We start from the raw sequence: 20,624 nt of genomic DNA, 5'->3' as shown, positions 1-20,624 counted from the left end.
TACTGTGACCAGCTGCTGCTGTTGCCCAGCAAGCAACAGAACGGTGAGCCCCTGGCACCTATGTCCCATTTTGCTCCATTTTATCCATCTTGGATGGATATCAAATGCACAATTCTTCCAGAAAAAAATAAAGGGACAGTGGTACCTTTCAGTGTTCACGTTTATATGGATCTCGAAGAACTATCAAAAAAAACAGGAACAAAGCTGCTGCCTGTATGCTCTCCCCTTCTTCTGTTTCCCTTCCCATTCAATCTTCCAGTTTCATAGAAAACATCCTATTTATTTTTTTTTTTTCAAATGTTAAGTGGGCTCCTACTTCATTGAGATATCTGAGCAACTAAAAATATCTCTAGAGGCACCATTTTCCCCAGCAGTACGACAGTGTCACTTCCATCCCAAGGAAGAGAGAACAGAGCTATCTGGTGGTAGAGAGTGGAAGAGCAAAACATACATATAAGCATATTAGAGGAACCCAGATAATGCAAAGGTGAGAGGAACTGCTGCAAGGACTGCATTTCCGACAGAGAACAATCCTGAAAGGCACGATGCCTCTTACCCTGTGCCAACAGTCTGTGGCTTGCCTGGAGAGCTGGTCTCATTTGCCTGATGAAATGGTATCACTTCTCTGGAGGGAGAGCGACAAAGAAACACTCTGGGCAAAGAAAGCTTGGTAAATGAGTCAGATGGAAGGATGTTTGATCTGCTGCTGATTCAGGCTGATGGTCCTTTCTGCCTGCTTGGTCAGAGTTCAACTGCCAAGATTGCAAAGCCATCGGTACAGATACTTGAATAGGGAACAAGAATGTATCAGACTGCCACCATTAGGATTCATTGTAGGTGAAAGACCTTTTGAGCAGTCGTAAAAATCTGGAGTCATGATACCTGAGGAATAAGTAAAAAAGGCAGCTTTTCCACACCGCTGAGACATGCTCTGTTTCCTCAGAGTTAATTTTACTTTAGGAGGTTGGGAGGGAATTCTTTCAGGCCATGGTGGAATGTGCAAACACCTTTTCCACCCTTACTCACTCTCAGTCAATAAAACCCACGTGCCAGAGCATGTCTTTCATGTTTGTGAACTCGATCTGTCAGTCATCCTGGTAAGAATGTACTCTGGTACAGCCAAGGGCGTTGCTTCCTCCCTTCCAGCCCAGCCAGACACACCACAGGAGCCCACACACCACTGAACTTAACTGCAACACTCCTGCATCCAGTTTCCTTTGAAACATGTCTCACGTCCTCTCTTTGTAGTAGTTCCTCTTGATTTCTCTCTCATCACACCATTTTAATTCCCCAGCATTTACCTCTTCCTCTCTCATCTCTTGAATCTGCCATTTTCATTTTCAGCCTCACTCCTTTCTTCCCCTTCTCTGCAGTAGAAGATATTGAAGAGTTAGATACCTGCCAGCAAGATATTCCTGCTTCTCTTCCTCTTTCCTACCTCTCCTCAACGCCTTCCCAACTCACCCTTCTGTATTTCATTTATGTGCCCTGAGCTTGTTTCCAATGTACAACATCCAGCTTGATGTACTTAGTACTTTTCAATATCCACACATGATCTGTTCCCCCAGTGGCAAAAAAAGGACTAAGAAGTAAAAGCAGCAAAAAGTAGTGCCTGTGAGTGAAAGAAGGAACGGCTGCATGACTTCTGCAGTAATCTGAGCTTTGTGTGCTTTGGTTTTGTACTTTTACAGTACACACTTGCAGTGTGTGTCTTTGTCAAACCAGCTGCAGTGTGATCAGATTCAACATCAGAGAAAATTCACCTGTGTTTGGGAAACACTGGGTTGCTCTGCTTATCAAATTATGTTTTTTAATGTCAATATGCAGTCTATCAGAGAGCTCTAACTGAAAGAGAGCAACTACTGACTGACACCAACTCCTTCTGAACTGCCCCTTCTACATTGCTGCTACAGACCTGTGTTGGTAGGGTGTCCCTCTGGGGTGATGTGGGCACCACAGCAGAAGGCAGGCTGGTCACAGGAGGTGTGATCATTACTGCTGCCCCCTTGCTCAATGCTAGTGGGCCAGACACTGCCCAGGCTGAAGCTGCTAGATATCCACAGGCTTCAGGACACCTCTGAAGAGTTGCAGCCTGTCCAATACTCTGACTATACCAGGCTTTTTCAGATGTCATCAGTTACTGCCTGTTTACTGCAAGAAGAAAGAGGAAAGCAAAGCCATTTTCTCATTTGTTTGCTTCTGTGGCTCTGCTTTTCAAACAGTTTTAAACGTCTGCATGTTCCTTTTAATTATCAGTAAGAAAAAAAAGTACTTTCAATCTACTCAAATACTTTTTTTTTGGTAGAGCAAGAACAACTACAAGGCAATATTCTCATCACATCTTTTGAAGAGCCTTACATTTTAAACTGTTTCATAAAATCCTTAATCCATACCCTTCTGACTTAGGTATGAAACAATAACGTTGGCCTCTGTCCTCATGTTAAGCTATGAACAGGACAGAGAAACAAGATGAAAGAGACATTATTTTCACTTGCATTTGCCTCAGAAATCTGGCTGATGCCTGAATAACACTCACTGCAGTCAAGACAGAACATGCTCCATAAAGGCAGGTGACCTGGAAAAAGAAACAGGCAATTCCTGACAGATGCTTCTTCAACAAAACACAGCAGGGCTTTCCCACGTAAGATATCAAGCAGGCAAAAGGGACATAGCAACATATTTCTCTCAAAAACACATCTGTTAAATGAATCCTCTTTGGGGACACTTGGCTTGTATAAATCACTGAGACTCCACTGCTTTCAGAGACTGCAAGGGCTTGGGACTTACAGCAAGACCTACCACTGGAAAGCAGTCAGCCTGTGGCATTACAGCCCAGTTGTTTACAAGTGTTACCAGTCAGCAGGATACATGGGCAGCTATAAAATAATAACATTCATCTGATTAATTTGAAATAGCCTTTTGGAGAGCAATGCAGGCAGGTTCAGAGCAGCATTCCACCTACCTACCAAAACCAGCAGAGCATAAAAGTTATGTTTATCATCTCCAACACGTGCCAGCAGAGGATTAAAGTAACCAAACAGCATGCCACAACTTGTCTCTCTGACTGAGGGAGCTCAGAAAAATCTTACCTGGAATGGGGCGCATTGAAAATTCACTTACCACTTGCTCTCCCATCACCTTGGGCTGCTCTGCTGCTGCATGGAAAGGTCACATTTTCCTACACAGATGGGTACTCATCCATCATGAATGGCAAAGCCTGACTTCAGCATTACAGGTCAAGGAGGAAGCTCTTGCATCAGGAAATTACTTCACCTTAAAACGTGCTCTGAGACATGGTGGACACATGCTGAATCTGATGTTTAGCCTGAGAGGACATGAGCACTTAATGGAATGCCCTGACAACGTGACCATGTTAAAAGTAATTTTTCAGGCCATCATTTTTCAAGTAACCATGAGCAGTTCAACTCTGGCAGCTGCAAGGGACAGGTTGTCAGAACAACTTGTAATTACACAAATACAATTCCTGTGCTTCAGTCTGAAATGGATTCAGCAGCCCCAGCCTTCAGCTCCCATTGAAAACTTCTTCACTTTTCAACAGATGACAAGCAGCTGCGTAAGGGAAAAAACATTGCCAGATGTCATTCATGCAACTATGCATACACCTGGGAATGACTGAGCACCACCAAACCTACTGCTGTGAAAAAAAAGAGGCCAGGTTGCCAGTCTGGAAATGGTGTGACTTGCATTTTCTTTCAGGCCCATCAGTGGTATTTTGTAGAGAATCAGATGCACTCACACAGTGATGTCCAGAATCGTCGTTATATGGAGAAACTGGAGTTGGTATCAGCCGTCACAAACATGAGAAGACCACAGGAGCAGAAACACAAAGCCTCCCCAGCTCCCTCACAGGGAAAGCAGTATGGCACAGGAACAGAAAATGCTGATACAACGTCCTTCTCCACTGGTCCTTACGCTCAACTGTACATGGCATCTTTTTATGTAGTGTTCTCCGCAAAACTTCACATCTAAACAAAATACAAAGGGACCCATAAGATTCACTAGTATATTAGTAGAAGCAGAAGAGGAAGAAAGATGAGGTTTGGGATAGGGACAGAAGCAAATTCACACATCACTTATTAATAAAAGTCTAAGAATCTCAACAAGATCTTCTAAGGAATGGGAAGCTGAAAATTCATAAATGGTAAGGTGGACACTGCAGTCAGGGTGCTAAATAAACGTGTGTTGGACTAGGACAAGAGCAGCTATGCAGCTTTACTTAGGAAACATTGCTGATTTGTATAACAGGAACACAGCAAAAGCAAATAGATACTGCACAAAATTCAGTAACTGTGATCTGTCTGAACAACAAAAACCTGGGAAGTTTTTGTTAGTGGAAGAAAATGTGTGTGCAGTCACAAGGGGTACACAGTGATGATCTGAGGAAATACGATTGTTAAATATGGCTGCTGTTAGTATGCAGCATGGAAGATGCCTAGATTAAATTAGATTATATTCCAACACTGTAACTGTATGGCCTTATAACTGCAGGTAAGGTCAATAACCCTCACCAATTAAAAAAAAAAACAAACAGGTTTGGTCTGAACTACTTTAGATTAATGTCACTGCAGTCATTAGGTATCATTAGTCCTTTTTCCCATCAAATTATAAAGCCTTTACTGGAAATATCTCATTTTCTGCGTCCTACCTGCAACAGAGGTCAAGCTACCCACGTATTTTTTTGTCTGAATAAACTGAGCTTTACCTTCACATTGGCTCTTCACTTCCCATCCTTGTCAGCTTGCAAAATTGTGAATATCCATCTGGGAGTGTTGACCTGCTCAAGTATAGGCTCTCTTCCAAACAGCAATCCACACTTTACACAGGAGTAACACACAATGGGATATTCTTCCGCCTCCATTAATTACTTCACTTCTTAGCTACAGTTTCAAACCAGAAACCTGTAAGTCATTCACGACACCCTTTTCCATGACACTGAACTCCACAAGACAGTTTCTGAGCCTGGCAGCACAGCCAGCACATATTCCTACATCTCCTGTTGTTTCGAGCCTGTTTCGACAGGACAGGTTGCTACTGTAACAATTCAAACACAAGATGAACTGAACCATGACCACAACAGCAATCTTGGTTATTTGCCCTCAAAGCACAGTTTTGCTGTTGAAATAATTACCCACTACTGGCACCTGGAATTTATAATAGGATCCCTTCTCTGTCCTCAGGAAGTGCCTCAGCTGGTGGGGCTGAGGAACACGCTTGATGCACACCAACAAAGGTGATGTCTTAGGCTTCACACCCCTGACTTCATATTCTTGAGCAATTCACTTTTTTCAATAGCTCTGCATTCTGTTGAGAACCCCAACCACCCTCCATGGTGCTATTTTCTTAGGGGAATAAACAAAGTTGGAAAAAGAAATAAATTTCCATCTTAAACCTGCCAGAACAGATGCTCTTGTGTTCCATTCCAAAGACGCAAATGGCAAGAGGGAGGGCAGCTGTGGCTGCAGCTTATGCAGCATCCCAAGGGATCCCAAGGTGGTACAAAGGGCCTGCCCTGACTCCCACTGCTATTAAAAACAAAATCCAGTTTCTCATATGAGTTAGGCAAGCAGCTACAGCAGGAGCTGCGCAAACATTCATAAAAAATGCTTTTCCACCCCTGGAACTAACACATGTCCTGGAGATAACTGTTGCTCCTATACTGCAGCGTTAGAAAGGCAGGAGGCAAGTGTCGTGCAGGGAGGTGATCTTTCATGGCAACAGAGGAGGCTGACATCCACTTCACATGGCAAGGATGCTGAAAACAGCTTATTTGTAGGAGATCAATGTAAGCACAGGGATTTCAAATAGCAGGTAGTACCACTGACACCAAACTGCACCTGAGAACTGCTACCTGTAGTTAAGTAACATTCCTCCCAAGTAACACCTCCTCCCCACTGACCAGAAAGGAGTTAGACTCACGCCAGAAACATTGCTAGCCTGTGGGCTGCTGGCTTCCGAGGTGAACTGCACACCCTCCACTAACACAGAGAAAATAAAGGCCCTCTTTCTCAGGCTCCTCACTATTCCATAAAGCTTATTGGTGGAAGGAGTGGCAACAGCCAAACTGCCCAGGTGTTCAGAAGAGTTTTAACAAGCTAAAGGTCTCTGCTGTCCCCTGGGATTAGTTTCAATCTCATATCTGGAAGATGAAAGAGACATTGTTTGTTTTCTTGCTTGAAACACACCAGTCAACAACTACACCATTCAGAACTGGGGCCTCAGGGGTCAAGCCACAAACAAGAAAACTACATTTCTGGGACGGGTCTGAAGTTCTAGGATGAACAAGGCTGTATGAAAGGCAGATGCTCAAGTGAGCAAAGTGAATAAATTGTGTTGGAACGCAGTTCTAGTTAAACCAATTTAGAATATAATGGAAACTTTGATAGCAATCCATTGAAAGGGAACCACACTGCACTTGTCTTCCCTAATTAATTCCATCAGGCTTCCTTCACTAAAAATACCCTCTTTCAAAATTAAAAGCAGAAACACCTCATATGTTACTTCAAAGCAGTGGAAGAGGCAGCATGGGAAAGGCTTATTCTTCGACGGCAAATTCTCTTGTGAGCAATTCCAGAGTCTTGAAGGTCTCCACTGTGAAGCTGCTAAACAAATGTAAATAGTTGGAATAAGTGCAGCCCCACAGAAAAAACAGTCCAATTGATGGAAAAGTAAGATTATCCAAGAAGCAAGATCAGCTGAAGTGCTTCCAAAAGAGCAGCTTTGTTCTGAACATTAGAAGTCTCCTTCACATACTACATTAGAAGAGTTCTTTGATCTGTTTTGACGTTTTGTATAGTACAGGCCACAAGAGAGTTTAAATGTGATTATGTTCTTGAAACTGAATAACTTTTTAAAGTATCTAAACTTGATCTAACTACTCAGTGGAGAATTTTATGTAGCTTCAGTGTTAACTACTTTCCCTGTTAAAACATAAACCCTTTTTAAGGTTCAAGTATGTCTGTTTTCCACCACTACCTGCTGGTTTATCCTTGTCTGCTAGATTCAAGAACTCCTGTTACCCCAATTTTTCCGGTGTAGATTTGTCTAACTCAATCTCATTCTATCTCACCTCTCTGCAGTCCAAACTCCTTGAACTTTAGTGTCATCTTTATACTTCCTAATTCTTCTTGTCCATCTCTAATCCCTGTCCAACTTGCCAGTACTCTCCCTAAACTGTTCACAAGGTGACTTACACAACATCAATGGAGGAAGCATGGGCATCATACCCTTCAACCACATTCATTCCATGCATTCCCATACAGAATCTCCAATATTTATGGTATTGTACTGGAGCATTTTACCAGATATTTGTCATTTGCAAAAGCAAACAAAACTTTCGAAAAAAAGAAACCCATGAGTAGGGAAGTCAGCAAGCATTCATTCTACATTGTCAAGGTCTCATGAATTTCAATAAAACTATCCCAATGTGTGACTTCCAAAGAATTTTCTGTGTGCTACTCAAATTCAGTTGGCATGGCAGTCAGATACTGAAACTCATCATCCACGTGGAAACAACTTTTGCTACATTCTACTTTGTCAGTTAAAATAATGCCAACACTTAACATGCAAAAAAATTAAAACAAAGACTTCAACTAAATGGACTCCAAACCTTAAAACTAATAATAACAACATCAATAATTATAATAATAATTCAGTCCTTTAAAAGCAATTAGTATGCCTTCAGGATCAATCAGGCTTTTGTATCATTGAATACTATTTTTCTGAATATGTTTAAAAAGAAAACCAAACAAAACCCCAAAACTCAGCCAATGAGCTTCTCTTCTAACACTTAAGACACTTGACTAATTGTTGTGTGGAAGATAAATACTCGTAGAAACCAATTCAGATGTGGCAGGACTGCATTCTTGCTGTCTGTATGTAAATCAAGAATTTCTACACATTTTATTTCAAATTTATCTTGTTAAAACTAAGTCTTCATACCTAGAATAGATTTTTCATTCCATGTGAAAGCAACATGCTGAACGCCTTCTAGCTACATTTTCACTGAAAAATAAAACTGTTCAGACTGGGCTCATATATACAGCTACTGCTGGCACGATACCAACACTCAACAATAACAGCACTCAAAAAATGCCCAATTATGAAAATGCTTTAACTCCAAGAACTTCCGATACTGCACTGAGGAAGTTATGCATACCTTCAAAGAAAAAAAACCCATCTCCAGTTATGAAGTTGTGTTTCTGCTTTTATTTAAATAAATTCAATACTTATAAATTGAGTATTTACATATTCAATCCAATTATTCTTCAAATCCTTCTGGTTAATAAAGAACAGATTTGTACAGTAATTATCAGAAGTTCTTACAATGAAGCATTGTACTTTTGGAAAAGCAATTAAGCACCTGCTGAACACTCAACCAGCGTTCCCCAATCCACAAGAGAACACTGTTCATATAATATGGTATTCCTCCATCTCCCCCTGAAGGCAGGAACATTTTCAGAACATGAACTGCTTTCCAGATATTGAAACCACCTAGAAACGGGTAAAAGGACTAATAGGACATTTTAGAGATACAGCAAGTCGGATTGTTGATTTGAAAAATTGAAGAGAGTTTTTATAACAAAAGTTTCATTCAAGTCACAATATCACTTTTCAGTTTTCTGAAAACATGTTAGCTCTGGAAAAATCTGATTTCTATCCAAGATAGTATCCAAACAGACAGCTTTTGCAGGTAAATTCACTTTGCATCTTTTAAAGTCACACTTAACTAATGCATAAAATGCTTTAAATGCAAACCTTTGTTCTCTTCCAAATACTGCTAGTCTTTCTGTGCTTCATTTCTCAATCAGCCACGTCTTCTGAATTAAGGCAGTCTATTATTCTGTTGCTCCCTTATCAGAGCCAATACGATCTGCATTTTCAGGTAAATACACCCCCATGCTCTGTAAAATGTTAGAGGTGGGTCCTGCCAGTCCAGACTGAGCACTATAGGATTCAAGCAGGTTAGCTACTAGGTTCATATCCACATCAACTGGTGTCAACTCGGTATCTTCAGCTCCAGAATCAGGGTCAGCATTTTGTGACGTAGTTGCATTAACAGAACTTGCCTATAGTAAGTATAAAGAGAAAGTTTTATCAAATTATATAAACAACTTGGAAAAAAAAAAAAAAAAAAGACAAACCACAAGCGAAAAGAAACAAGGAAACAATTCTACAGCCAACAAAGTTCAGTACATTCCACACTGCCTTAACAGACAGGAATTTAGTCATTAAATGCTCATGCCAGTTAAAAATCATCACTTTCCGTTACACAGAATAAGTTCCAAGAGAAGGATAGAGAGGGTTACTGAGTCCTGGCTCAGTTTCCTATGGGAGTCATCTGCTACAGGAACTCAAGCTGCAGCTGCTTGCCTTACTACTAACCCAGTGTAAAACAGGGAAATGAAGACAAGTCTTGGAAACGATGTGCAAGTTGGTTTTTTGTTTGTGGCGGTGTTTTTTTTTTTTAAAAAAATACCATGGTGCAACTGCAGCATATTTTGCTTGCACGTGGGATTATTTTTTTTTTAATAATTAGTTAACACATGATCAGAAGACAGAAGTTTTTGATCATGTTGCTCAGAATGGCTGATTTTAGCATATTTCTTCTTTCCTACTAAAGCTCTCAAAACGATTATGCTACAAACTAGGACTCAAGGCGTACTTACCCCTTTCTTTTGGGTGGTGAAACTTTTACCAACATTGGTATGTGCCAGTTCACGGTCCATCTCATCCATATATGACTTGAGACTGCCTATAAGCTCATTAGGTGATACCTTCTGGTCTTGCCTTTGATTTTCAGCGTCTAAGTCTTCATCATCCTCATCTGAGGAGTCAAACTCCTGCTCTTCATCCAGATCATCAGAATCCAGCTCTTCTGAGTCTGCCCCTATGTATTATTTTGTGTCAGTACAGACAGCAAACATATCAGCGCAGTGCCCATGGGTGATCAGAAAACCCAGGGAAGCCAAACCACCATGAGATATTATGATAAAAGAAACAAAGCAGCAATCTCACCTAGAATTCTGTCTAATGCTTTTGTAAAAGAATCTACATCGAAGGTAACAGGGGATTCATCAGACGACCTGAAATATAAAAATATTTTTAAATAAATAAAGCTTTTATGCTTGCATAAGCCTGACACAGGCATAAGCCATATGGCATAACTGATTTCTCTCAAGCCTAGATTAAAGTTGAGACATTTGAACTGATGGTCTTGGAAGTGCTTAGAAGTCTGAGGCCTGTATGAATTAGAAATGAAATAGCAAGTGGAGGAATTCCTGGCATGAAAGAGAAAATAAAACCAGCAACTTTAATTGTTTGTCGTGGTCAAACAAAAATTGCACTGAAGGCAACCAAAATAAGCATGCCTGAATCCTTCTGGAACAAAGTGGTGGTGTTATACCTTAGAAAAAGATTTAAAGAGATGAGAATCTTTGAGGTCTCCCGCCTAGAAAGAACACTAAAGGTTTCATTCTGGTCTCTTGTACAGCTCAGTCGTTTGCTTTTTTTTGTTTTGTCATTTGTTTTTTAAGTAACTGAAAAAACCTACATTATAACTCAAGACATGGACACTAACACTAATTAAAAAGGATGAAACAGTTAAGAGAATAAATTGAGTAGATCCTTATACGCTTGATACAGCTTACACAGCATTATTTTCTCAATATTAAAGCTATTAAAAAGGACCTGGACAATATGCTACTACCCAGCTCTTTGTTTTTCAGAATTAAAGACCTGTCCACACAACACTCACACACACTTTCTTAACTTCTACAATTAATCTAGTGGCACTCTGCTGTTGCCTAAGTAGTTAAGTATGTTCAGTTAGCCCTTTTCTTCCACTGTTGGGAACAATGAGAAGGACACACAGTGATTCTTTTCTCCTGCTTCTAGGCGTATAGTATATGCTTCAGCAGTGCAAAAACAGGCCCAGTAGATTCAAAATACTGATCTACAGGAAATCTAAATACAGCTGTACCACAACAATCAACAGTCTTAATTCACAGATTCTCTCAGCTTAAGTTTCCTTTTTATTTCTGCACAGCCTCATCAGAAGCATCTTAGCAGTCTGAATAGTTAGTCCTCCATGGCAGAAAAATTTTAGCACAAATGAATTTGAGATGTAAATTTTAATAACAGTGCTGAGAACTATCGTAACGAACAACTGTAAGCCTTCAACTTAAAAGGGTTGAAAATATTTTAAAAACCATGCAAACAAACTAAGTAAGAGTGCTGGGAAATAGTGCAACTTCCAGCATTTTTATCTGCACCAGTGGTCACTAAGCTGGTTTAAAAGCAACTAGACATTCACTACTAACATGGGTTTGTTTCAGGCCTCTGCTAAGCACAACGCTTTCCAATTTTAATTCTCTGCATTACACAATCAATGAAAGGGCTGCAGCAGAATGAAAACACATTCCACACCAGACACAGAAGTTAAAAACACTACTACCATGGCATTTCTGCTCCTTCATGTGTTGAGACTTTGGATACAAAAGCGTTCATAGTTTCAGCAACTGCTTCCAAGTCATATTTCTGCTCTTCCTCATTTGAGGAAGGAAGGGACTCATTTCTTGCCTCCTTCAGCATCTGATCTAGATCATCTGGTGTAATGTCCAGCCAACTGTCATCTGAAAGAATACAGGTCATACTTGTTATTCTGCACAAGCCTGGAAGCCCCCAAGTCCCAATCCAGATGATTCAGAGTACTGCTAGAATTTGTAGCTTACTTTTGTACTATTAAGTTTTCATGCTGATACCGGGTAACACAGGGTAGAAAGCAGTGAGAGGCTGAGAAGAGAGTTCAGATTTCGTTTTACTATTTTAAAACTCTGCTTTATGTGCAGCTTCAAACTAGCAGATACTGTTCTAGTCACAGATAATCCTTCTGCCACTAAATGAAGGAAGAAGATGCTTACGCTATAAAGGGAGAGCCAATCCAACCTTCAACTATGAACATTAACACTCAATGTTGGATTTGTGAGCTACTGCATCATTCAGAAATACAGACGTGACCTGCACTGCACACTGGCAACAACTACATTTCTGTCAAATGAGTGACAAAAACCCTATTGTGTAACAGTTACGCTGGTCTTATATTGGCCATCAGAATAGACCAGATGGTAATTAACTTTGTACTGTCAGTATTATAAATTATTATATTATTATAAAATGTTTAAATACATGTCTGGTAGACAGTTGAGACAAAGTACTTGATCTGGTGTAAGTGTGCATGGTGTTCCTGATCTAGCAGTATCAAACCAGAAACTGGATTGCGTATCCTGCCAATTCACAGCCCCAAGCTTTGTGACTTATACAAATGAACCGGTTGCCTCAATCTTAAATGACAGCCCATGAATAACACCTCTAGCACTCACAGGACAGGAGACAAACCAAGGAGATACAGAGACTGGTACAGTGCTATGAACATTCCCCCACTCCCCCCAACAAATAATCATTTGTGATAGGAAGAATCCACCCCCCCCATCCTGCTCACCATCCTCTGGAGGAAGACAAGCTGCTTCTCTCTCCAATTCCTTCAAATCAATAGTTGTTGTCTGTAGCAATGTCAAGATTTCATCACCTGGGCTCACTTCAACAAAGCTAGAAGAAAAAAAACTCACTTTACTTAAATGGATTTTTACTAGCATTACAATGCCAATGGCGGCACACACTCTACGTGCACTCAAATTCCTCATTATTCCTTCTGTGCAAATACACCAAAAAGATAAGTGAATTTGAGGGAAGTACCAGAATACTACACAGATAGTATTAGCCAAAACAAGACACAGTCAATTACTACAATTCCTTGTTGACGGCTCCAAAGCCTATTTCTCATGTTTCCTTTGTTCTTTGTATTTATTTAGTCTTGGTAAACATTAGGATTGCCAGATCCCAAACAGCACAGACTGGAAATTCAAGCAACTAGCAGTCAAGATATTATGAGCTGGCAAACCCTCAGATATTTTTGTAATGATTTATTTTTTGGATTTGATCTTTTGGAGACATCTACAGCCAGCTGCCTGTCTTGAGTAAAGGAGACAGATTACTCCGTATTTATTATTCACTGGGATTGCTTTTCAATGAAAACTTTTAAACACTTTCTATAGCCAACCAACCAAACGACGCTTTTCAGTCACCTTTTAACCCACTTGGAGTAGCTTAGCATTTTACAAAACCAAGATAAATAGTTACTCAAGCAATAACTTCTACTAGTAGAGAGTATTCTAGAGGAATTAATGCCTATATGTCCTAGCCGCAGCACCTATGTTAAGTGTACAACGGAGAAAAGAGTTCAGGTTTTTTGCAAGAAGTATTAAAAAAGGTAAGTTAAAGTACTTGTAGGTACAGTGTATGATTACTCACCAATTTCAAGTAGCTCTTACCTTTCTGTCTTGGCAACAGACTGCTGGAAGTAATCTTCTGCCATATGCAACCGTTCCAAGTACTTGGCAGATCCTTCCATTTCTCCCTATATAACGCAAGTCACAAATATGAATCTAAACAATTCTCCTTCCTTTTCACAGTCAGGCTTCATAACAATGGCTATTTGTCACACAGAAATGTAGTGCTGAGAAAATTAAAACAAGCAATACATTTGGAACAGAATGGGCATAAGGTGCTTTCACAGTCAGGTATGAATTAAAGACTGATGCTGCAATATCATACGGTGTACGCTAAAAACAACCAAAGACAATACTACGGTTCCCACAACAGGGTGGATTTACCACGCCCAGGTTACAATTGTACAGGAGTTGTGAATAAATCTCTCGGTGCTTGGGAATTACCCACGGAAGTGGCGTTGCAGTACTGTAAGAATATTCCCCTTTTCCTATATTAACCTAAGCATTGATAGAATTGTCCAATTTTATAACCTTCAAATAAGTAGTCAATTTATGTCCAATATATAAACTTCAAATAAGTAGTCAAAGGCATCTTTAAAAAAAAACCCAACACAACAACCAAAATCCACAAAAAACACACAAATAAAAAACGCATGTACATGGGCTCAAATGGGTCCAGGGGTGTTAAGTATAGATCCTTAGGAATATTTAATTCTAGAGGCATACAAATGAAAAGTAAAACAGTGAAAACAGTTATACTGACACACAACCACACTGTGGTTTCCCTTATTGAAGGGTATTTCCCCTTTCTTCAGATGAATGAATTCATCTCCAAATCCTGCTTTTTCAATTTCAAAAAGAAATTAATTAATTTCAAAGGAGACCAAACTGCACATACCTCCTTTAAAGACATTCGTTCATTTTCCATAGACAGAAGCATTAGATTTCTTGCCCTGCTGTAACTACTTACACAAGTTCAAGAGCTAAAACATATTTTTCCTGGAATGTTTAAAAGACACACACACACAACTTCACCTTGAAATAATTTTTTTCTTTCAGGCTGATGAGGAATCTCTCCCACAGGGGACCACTTAACACACTTCTCTTGGAATCAGGAGATGCTTTACTGCACTTGGAGCACAGAATTTCAAAGCCATGAGCCTGTAGAGAGATGCAACAAGAGAGCTTCAAGATGTGACAAATTTAAGTGCACCTTTAAACGACTGCATAAAGAACTGACTATCACCGAGCTCCTGATGCTGCCATTTGAGAAGTAGGTGCCAAACCCAATTATATGTCAGGTAGCAGTATTTTGCTTTGGAAGTTGGAAACTGTCTTTCTACAGCAATAATGGATTATTCTGACTTTGTGAAGTTTGCCTACACGGGAAGTCACAGAATCACAGAATCAACCAGGTTGGAAGAGCCCTCTGGGATCATCGAGTCCAACCATTGCCCTGACACCACCGTGTCAACTAGACCATGGCAAGAAACCTAGAAGACAGGTCTATAGTGCACAAGCTACTCCTCACATAAGCATGAAGACTTTACCTGTATTTATAATATATGCTGAACTGCAAACTTGCCCAGCCTGTACATTTTGTGGATACAAACTGGCTGCACTGAGGCACAAGTTTCAGGAGAGGAAATTTCAGTAGAGAAAACTCAAAGAGTCTACATTTCTCCTTGCAGCAAGGTCTCAGGGCACACTGTGCCCAGCATCCTTTCTGCCCTTCAAACAGCCAAATTCTCCCCGCCCCCACCTCAGATGTTGCCTATGATCAAAGTAGCTGCAACTGTACCGCAACTGTAGGCAGTTTAAGTTCTGGATTGCTCTGCGCAGCAAAGATGCACCCTAACAAGCTCTACGTGCCTTGTGCCAAATTGGGGGTGCAGGACAGGGTCTGATGCCTGAGGCATGGCATTTGTAGTTTTGATGCGCCCTTAGGCAGAGCTCTAAAGTGAAATGCAAATTTAGTCCACAGAAACTTCTCCACGCACAACAGCAACTTAGAAAACGATGGGACGCGCTGCTTCAGACAGAGGCTCAAACAGATCTCATCAATCCTGAGATGGAAGCTGTTTTCCAAATTGCTTAAGGGAGAATTAATTTGGTTTGATACCAGTTCAGCTATGGTAACACAAACATGTAAATCCTGGCTGGGATAGTTTACAGGGGTAGAAGTACAAGAATGCTCTATTCTGTAAAAGAAAACTCCCATGATACTGTATTTCCAGAAAAATGGTAACTCTGAATTTGCTCACATTTTTCTGTACAAGCAGACAACTTACAAGCAGAGAGTCCTTTCTCAGACTTCTATAAACAAGCAAACTAAACAGACTAAGTACAAAATGCATAAAAAATAATTACCAGTTTCATGCCCAGTTCATAGGCTTTGTATTGAGGGTGAGATGGGAGGGGCAGCGTGTATCCACTGCGTCTGTCCGGAAGAAACTTCTGCTGCACCAGTTGTGCATATAAACACTTTGTGAAAGTAACCTGAAAAAGCCAGAGCAAAAGAAAAACGCTCAATGCAGTGGGACTGTGTTGTGTATGGGCATCAACTTTCCACCAGGCTCCTCTAAATTTTGTTTTAAAGCACCCATATTACAGACAATACTTGAGATTGTATTTAAAATACATCTTAGACATTTGCCTAAGATACATTGCTTTTCAGGTCTCACAAAGTATATTCCAAGTTGACATCTATAAATAAATATGAACGTCATTCAGTCTAAATACCTTAAAAAAATCCTCAGTATTCATGCCAACAAGGTACATTTTGGAAAAATGTAAGGGCTCTTTTCAATTAACAAAACCAAAGCTGACATTTCAAAATCAGTCCAGAAGTCTCCAATTTGACTCCCAAGCTTATTTTCAGGAGTCTAGGGGTGTAAATCTGTAATGCAAACATATCAGACACAACACTGCTTGGACAATGCTCACAAAAGATTTAATAAAATAGCTTTCACAGAGCTGTGTAAGCACAGCTGAGAAGGTGAAAAGCCTTGGAATGAACAGCTAGGGGTAGTTAGGGACAACTCCTTGTGTTGGCTGGCAGTGCTGTCAAACTGCTCCGATCACAGAACTAGATCAATTTACTTCACAAGCATTTCAGCAGAGAAACTATTAGCAGTAACCTCTGATTTCAGAAACACTTATCTCATGACTAGCCATCTGAAAGTCTAGCCATGTCAATCTGAAGGCAGAAAAGCTATTAACTGGAACTGGAATCATCATTCCATAATGAACTGAAAATCCATGTCTAGTGTCAAAAGAAAAAAATAAAACAGAAAACATGCTATTTTAAAAATGAAATCCACATATTTACATCACTTGACCACAGAACCTCCACCAGTTACAGAACCTAATTAAGTGACAAGTTGCATCAGAAGGATTACTTACTACAGTCATCACTCGCTTGTCTGGAGGAAAAGTTTGAAAGGGGCGACATGCTCGTAGATCTACTGGATCTCGCAGGTAAAAGGCCTGGACTGCCGCAGCCACCAACGAAGGGCGCTGCCTCAGCACTGCCACAATGCCTGCTGGGAGATAGCAGTGGGCTCGGTGAAACGAGGCCTGAATTTTCTCAGGATACCTGTATCATACAATAGCAACATAGTGTATTAAGTGTATTGCAAGCCCAAACTACTCCTTTTTAATTATTATTCTTCCCATTTTCACTTTAATATTAATCTATATTGTGGGCCAAGTGCCAGAAGATTATTCTAAACTAAAGTTAAAACTCAGCTAATCTAACACCTGGAATGTCTGTTTATATATATACACATATAAAAATATACATGGCTAATAAAAATTTAATCCCCACATTGTTAAAATGAATTACGGTGAACTCGACTAACATGTCCAGCTATACAGCATTCTTCACCGCACCGAGAGTAGAATTCATCTGGCTCATGCTGCCAGATCCTTGCAAAAAAAAAAAAATGTACTGTGCTGAACACATCAGCGACAAGCTGACGCTCTGAAAAGTGTGCTGGTTCTACATTTTAGTTCACAATCCTCTTTCTTCCCCCGCAAAGGCTCCTAAAGGCTCACCAAACTTTCAGATTTTTCAGTACAAGAAGGATGTGAAGGAAGAATAACTCTTGTCGTTGTCAGGTGTGGCATCATAGGAGCGAACCACCTTCAGAGCCCCCAGGTAACACTACAGCCTACAGGACACTGGTCCCCTCTTTAGAAGAATGCGACAGAAAAACCTCTAGCTGGTGGTTTGTGAAAGGAAGCAACGTTATCACATCTAACAGGAAAATGATTGAATACAAGAAAGTACCTTAGACAGCCCAGAATCAACACTTAACTGTTGTGGAAGTCCAAAATAAAACTCCCACATACCCACTGATGCGTTTATACACTGCTGTCCTAATGGGCTCTGCAGCCAGGGACTCCTCCGGACGGGTGGATAACAGCGTTAACGCCTGCGAGATCGTTGGACTGGCAGCAGATACGTCACATTCCTGCTCCTCAGTCTCCGACAGCGGAATGATGTGCAGTTCTCCTTTGTAAAAGAACACCTGGCAGACAGTAACATTCTCATCAGATGGGATAAGGACAGTCACACACTAAGCAATGCAAAATTTCATGTATGAATGTATTTATTTAAACATAGAAAATACTGAAGTACAAATAGAAAAATAATACAGGAAACAGCTGGGGTTTTTTTAATAGTTGGGTTTTTTTTAAATGGGAGATAACGTAAATACACACGCCAGAAATCATGACCCAACCAGTAAATAAAAACCTCTATTTTAACTGCAACGAGTTTGGTCAAATATCTTGTTTCCTTAATAACAGTAATACCAAAAGTTTCTCTTCAACTAGAGATTTGCTTCAGGAGAATGGGACAGCATAACCTAACTGCTGAAGAACAGAACAGGGACTAAAAAGCATTATTTCAGGGGCTACATGTGACCTCTGTTGGCTCCTGATCCTAAGAAAAGAACTGAATCATAGAATCACAGAATCGTTTGGGTTGGAAGGGACCTTAAAGATCATCTAGTTCCAACCCCCTGCCATGGGCAGGGACACCTTCCACCAGACCAGGTTGCTCCAAGCCCCATCCAACCTGGCCTTGAGCACTGCCAGGGAGGGGGCAGCCACAGCTTCTCTGGGCAACCTGGGCCAGGGTCTCACCACCCTCACAGGAAAGAAATGTAGCATTATCAATTCCCTCACTACCTCCATTCCTTTAAATGAAAAGAAAATATAGCACTGATAGTCCAGATACATGTTTGCAAATAATTATTGTGTTGTGTTCTGCCCTTTTTCTGTTTAAGAGTCTTGTGGTAGGAAAAAAAAAAATTAAACAAATCATAGAATCATAGAATGGTTTGGGTTGGAAGGGACCTTAAAGATCATCTCGTTCCAACCCAATCTTTGCTAATGAAAAAATAAGTTCCTTCCATTTAAATCCATTGCCAAGAAACTCAGTGATGTAACTACTAGCAATCATCCACAGCAAGGTGATCAGGTTGCAGACTCTGGGTGAAGGAGTCTACTCACTAATTCACCTGTGCCAGACCCAGTCTGTCTCCTTGCAGTCAGCAACGCTCCAGTCTTGAGCATTCCCCAGTCTGAGGGCAGCAAACCCTCACGCCTGAGCACTCAAGAATACGGTAGAAAAAAATCCAAGTGGCTATAGCAGAGCTAGAAAGCTCAGGTGGATCCAAGAGTGCTCCTGGGGAGAGCAATATGGTATGTTTGTATTACACTGCCAAATACATTCCATAGTTCCCACGTTATCAAAGCCTTCTCTGCACGCCAGTAACCTAGAAAATGGAAAGCTGGCCAAGCTTACTGATTTTACAGATCAATCAATAGCACAACAGCTTCACTGCCTTCACATTTGCCACCGTGAATAGCAAGTTTTAAAAAGTTCAGTCAGCTCTGCATCATGGAACAACTCTTGAAGAATGATTTATGTGCAAGAGTTAGATCTAGCTGAACAACACAGACTCACAGCCTAGCAGGCAGGTCTGTAGTCTCCATATTTTTGCCATAGTCTCCATAGTTTCGCCATTAGTATAAGAACATATTAGTATAAGAATGTTCTCTTTCTTCCTCCCATCAACAAACCAATTCTAGAAGAAACACTTGATATCTGTAACAATTTCCACATATCCCTACAGCACTTTCTCAGGACACGCTCTACGTAGCATGCTGAGCAGAACTGAGTATCAGAGGTTTCCAGTGGTTAAGTCTCTCATTCAACATCCACAACAAGCATAAAGAAGCTCATTAAAACCGGAATGAAAACAGACTGTGCTGGAAAAAACATGCTGCTAATTAAAACAAGCCTTGAGCCCGGACCATAAGCTTCTTCACTAGTCAGGGACAGATGATAGCACTCGGGATTTTCAGTGGCAGTCAGACTGCTTGGCTAGATAGAGGTGCAGGAGAAACTCCAACTGGTAAGAGGCCATTGTGAGCCACTTGCCAATTGGCACACAAGTTTTACTCACCCTGTTGTCACTATTCTCGGGATTCAGCCACTTTGGGAGAAAATCAGCTGCTTCTATCAAGAGAAACTCCCCATCGTTGTCATCGATCCTGGCCAAGGAGAAATCGGTTTCTTACTAGCGAAACTCTCACACAGCACAATAACGCATGTTCTAAATGTAGGCCTGCATTTTTTTTAATATTAAGACAGGACCTTCCGTCAGACCCTGTCAGGAAAAGCGCTGACCCTCCACCGGGCACCTCAGCGGGACCCGCGGCGCCGGTTAGGGCCGTTACCTGGCCGCCAGCCCCGGGAACTCCCTGGTGATCTCCCGGACGAGATAAACGATGAACCACTCGTCCTCCACGTTATCCCCGAACAGCGTGGTGCCGCCGATGTGCGCCGGGGTCTCGCCTGGCCGGGGACAGAGAGAGGAGAGGCGGCTCAGCGTCCCGCCGGGCTCCCCCCTTACGCCCCCCGAGCTCCCCCCTCACAGCCCCCGCTTCCCGCCGGGCTCCCCCCTCACGCCCGCGTCCCCCGGGGCTCACCCCGCGGCGGCACGTAGCGCAGGCGGAAGGGCTGCCGCTGCCAGATGTAGGCGGCCAGGAGCGGAGCGAAGCGCACCACGATGGCCTCGGCGCAGCGCCGCAGTAGCGCCTCGCCACCCTCCCTCGCCGCCGCCGCCGCGAAGAGGCGGTAGCGCACGGCGTCCTCCGCCACCGCGGGCCGCCCGATCCCCTCCATGGCGCCGGGCCGGGCCGAGCGGGGCCGAGGCGGGCGTTGACGCTCCGCCTCCCCGG

At 41.6% G+C, this 20,624-nt stretch overlaps 1 protein-coding gene across 1 annotated transcript; it reads right to left on the bottom strand.

The window, feature by feature from the left end:
- Positions 1-8,203: 8,203 nt before the first annotated feature.
- Positions 8,204-20,611, bottom strand: ECD (ecdysoneless cell cycle regulator). The gene is made up of 13 exons (XM_068416646.1): positions 20,373-20,611; positions 20,121-20,238; positions 19,847-19,934; positions 17,721-17,899; positions 16,770-16,962; positions 15,735-15,863; positions 14,400-14,525; positions 13,407-13,492; positions 12,518-12,624; positions 11,474-11,651; positions 10,036-10,103; positions 9,687-9,907; positions 8,204-9,086 (listed from the first exon to the last, which is right to left on the bottom strand). The coding sequence occupies exons 1-13, from the start codon at positions 20,566-20,568 to the stop codon at positions 8,856-8,858; spliced, it is 1,920 nt and encodes a 639-aa protein (XP_068272747.1). The 5' UTR covers positions 20,569-20,611; the 3' UTR covers positions 8,204-8,855.
- Positions 20,612-20,624: the final 13 nt, after the last annotated feature.

Source organism: Nyctibius grandis, chromosome 20 (genome assembly GCF_013368605.1).
Source record: "Nyctibius grandis isolate bNycGra1 chromosome 20, bNycGra1.pri, whole genome shotgun sequence".
In the NCBI taxonomy this organism is placed as follows: domain Eukaryota; kingdom Metazoa; phylum Chordata; class Aves; order Nyctibiiformes; family Nyctibiidae; genus Nyctibius; species Nyctibius grandis.
Note: the sequence above shows the minus strand (reverse complement) of the source record. Positions and strands in the feature narration are given on the sequence as shown.

What these genes read in the sequence shown, in the direction of transcription:
- ECD (XM_068416646.1), bottom strand. Translation starts at nt 20,568, where the DNA reads ATGGAGGGGATCGGGCGGCCCGCGGTGGCGGAGGACGCCGTGCGCTAC. An exon ending in ACAAGCGAGTGATGACTGTA is followed by an intron (nt 15,864 to 16,769) that starts GTAAGTAATCCT and finishes TGGCTTTTTCAG; the next exon opens with GTTACTTTCACAAAGTGTTT. An exon ending in TTGTCTTCCTCCAGAGGATG is followed by an intron (nt 11,652 to 12,517) that starts GTGAGCAGGATG and finishes GTATTCTTTCAG; the next exon opens with ATGACAGTTGGCTGGACATT.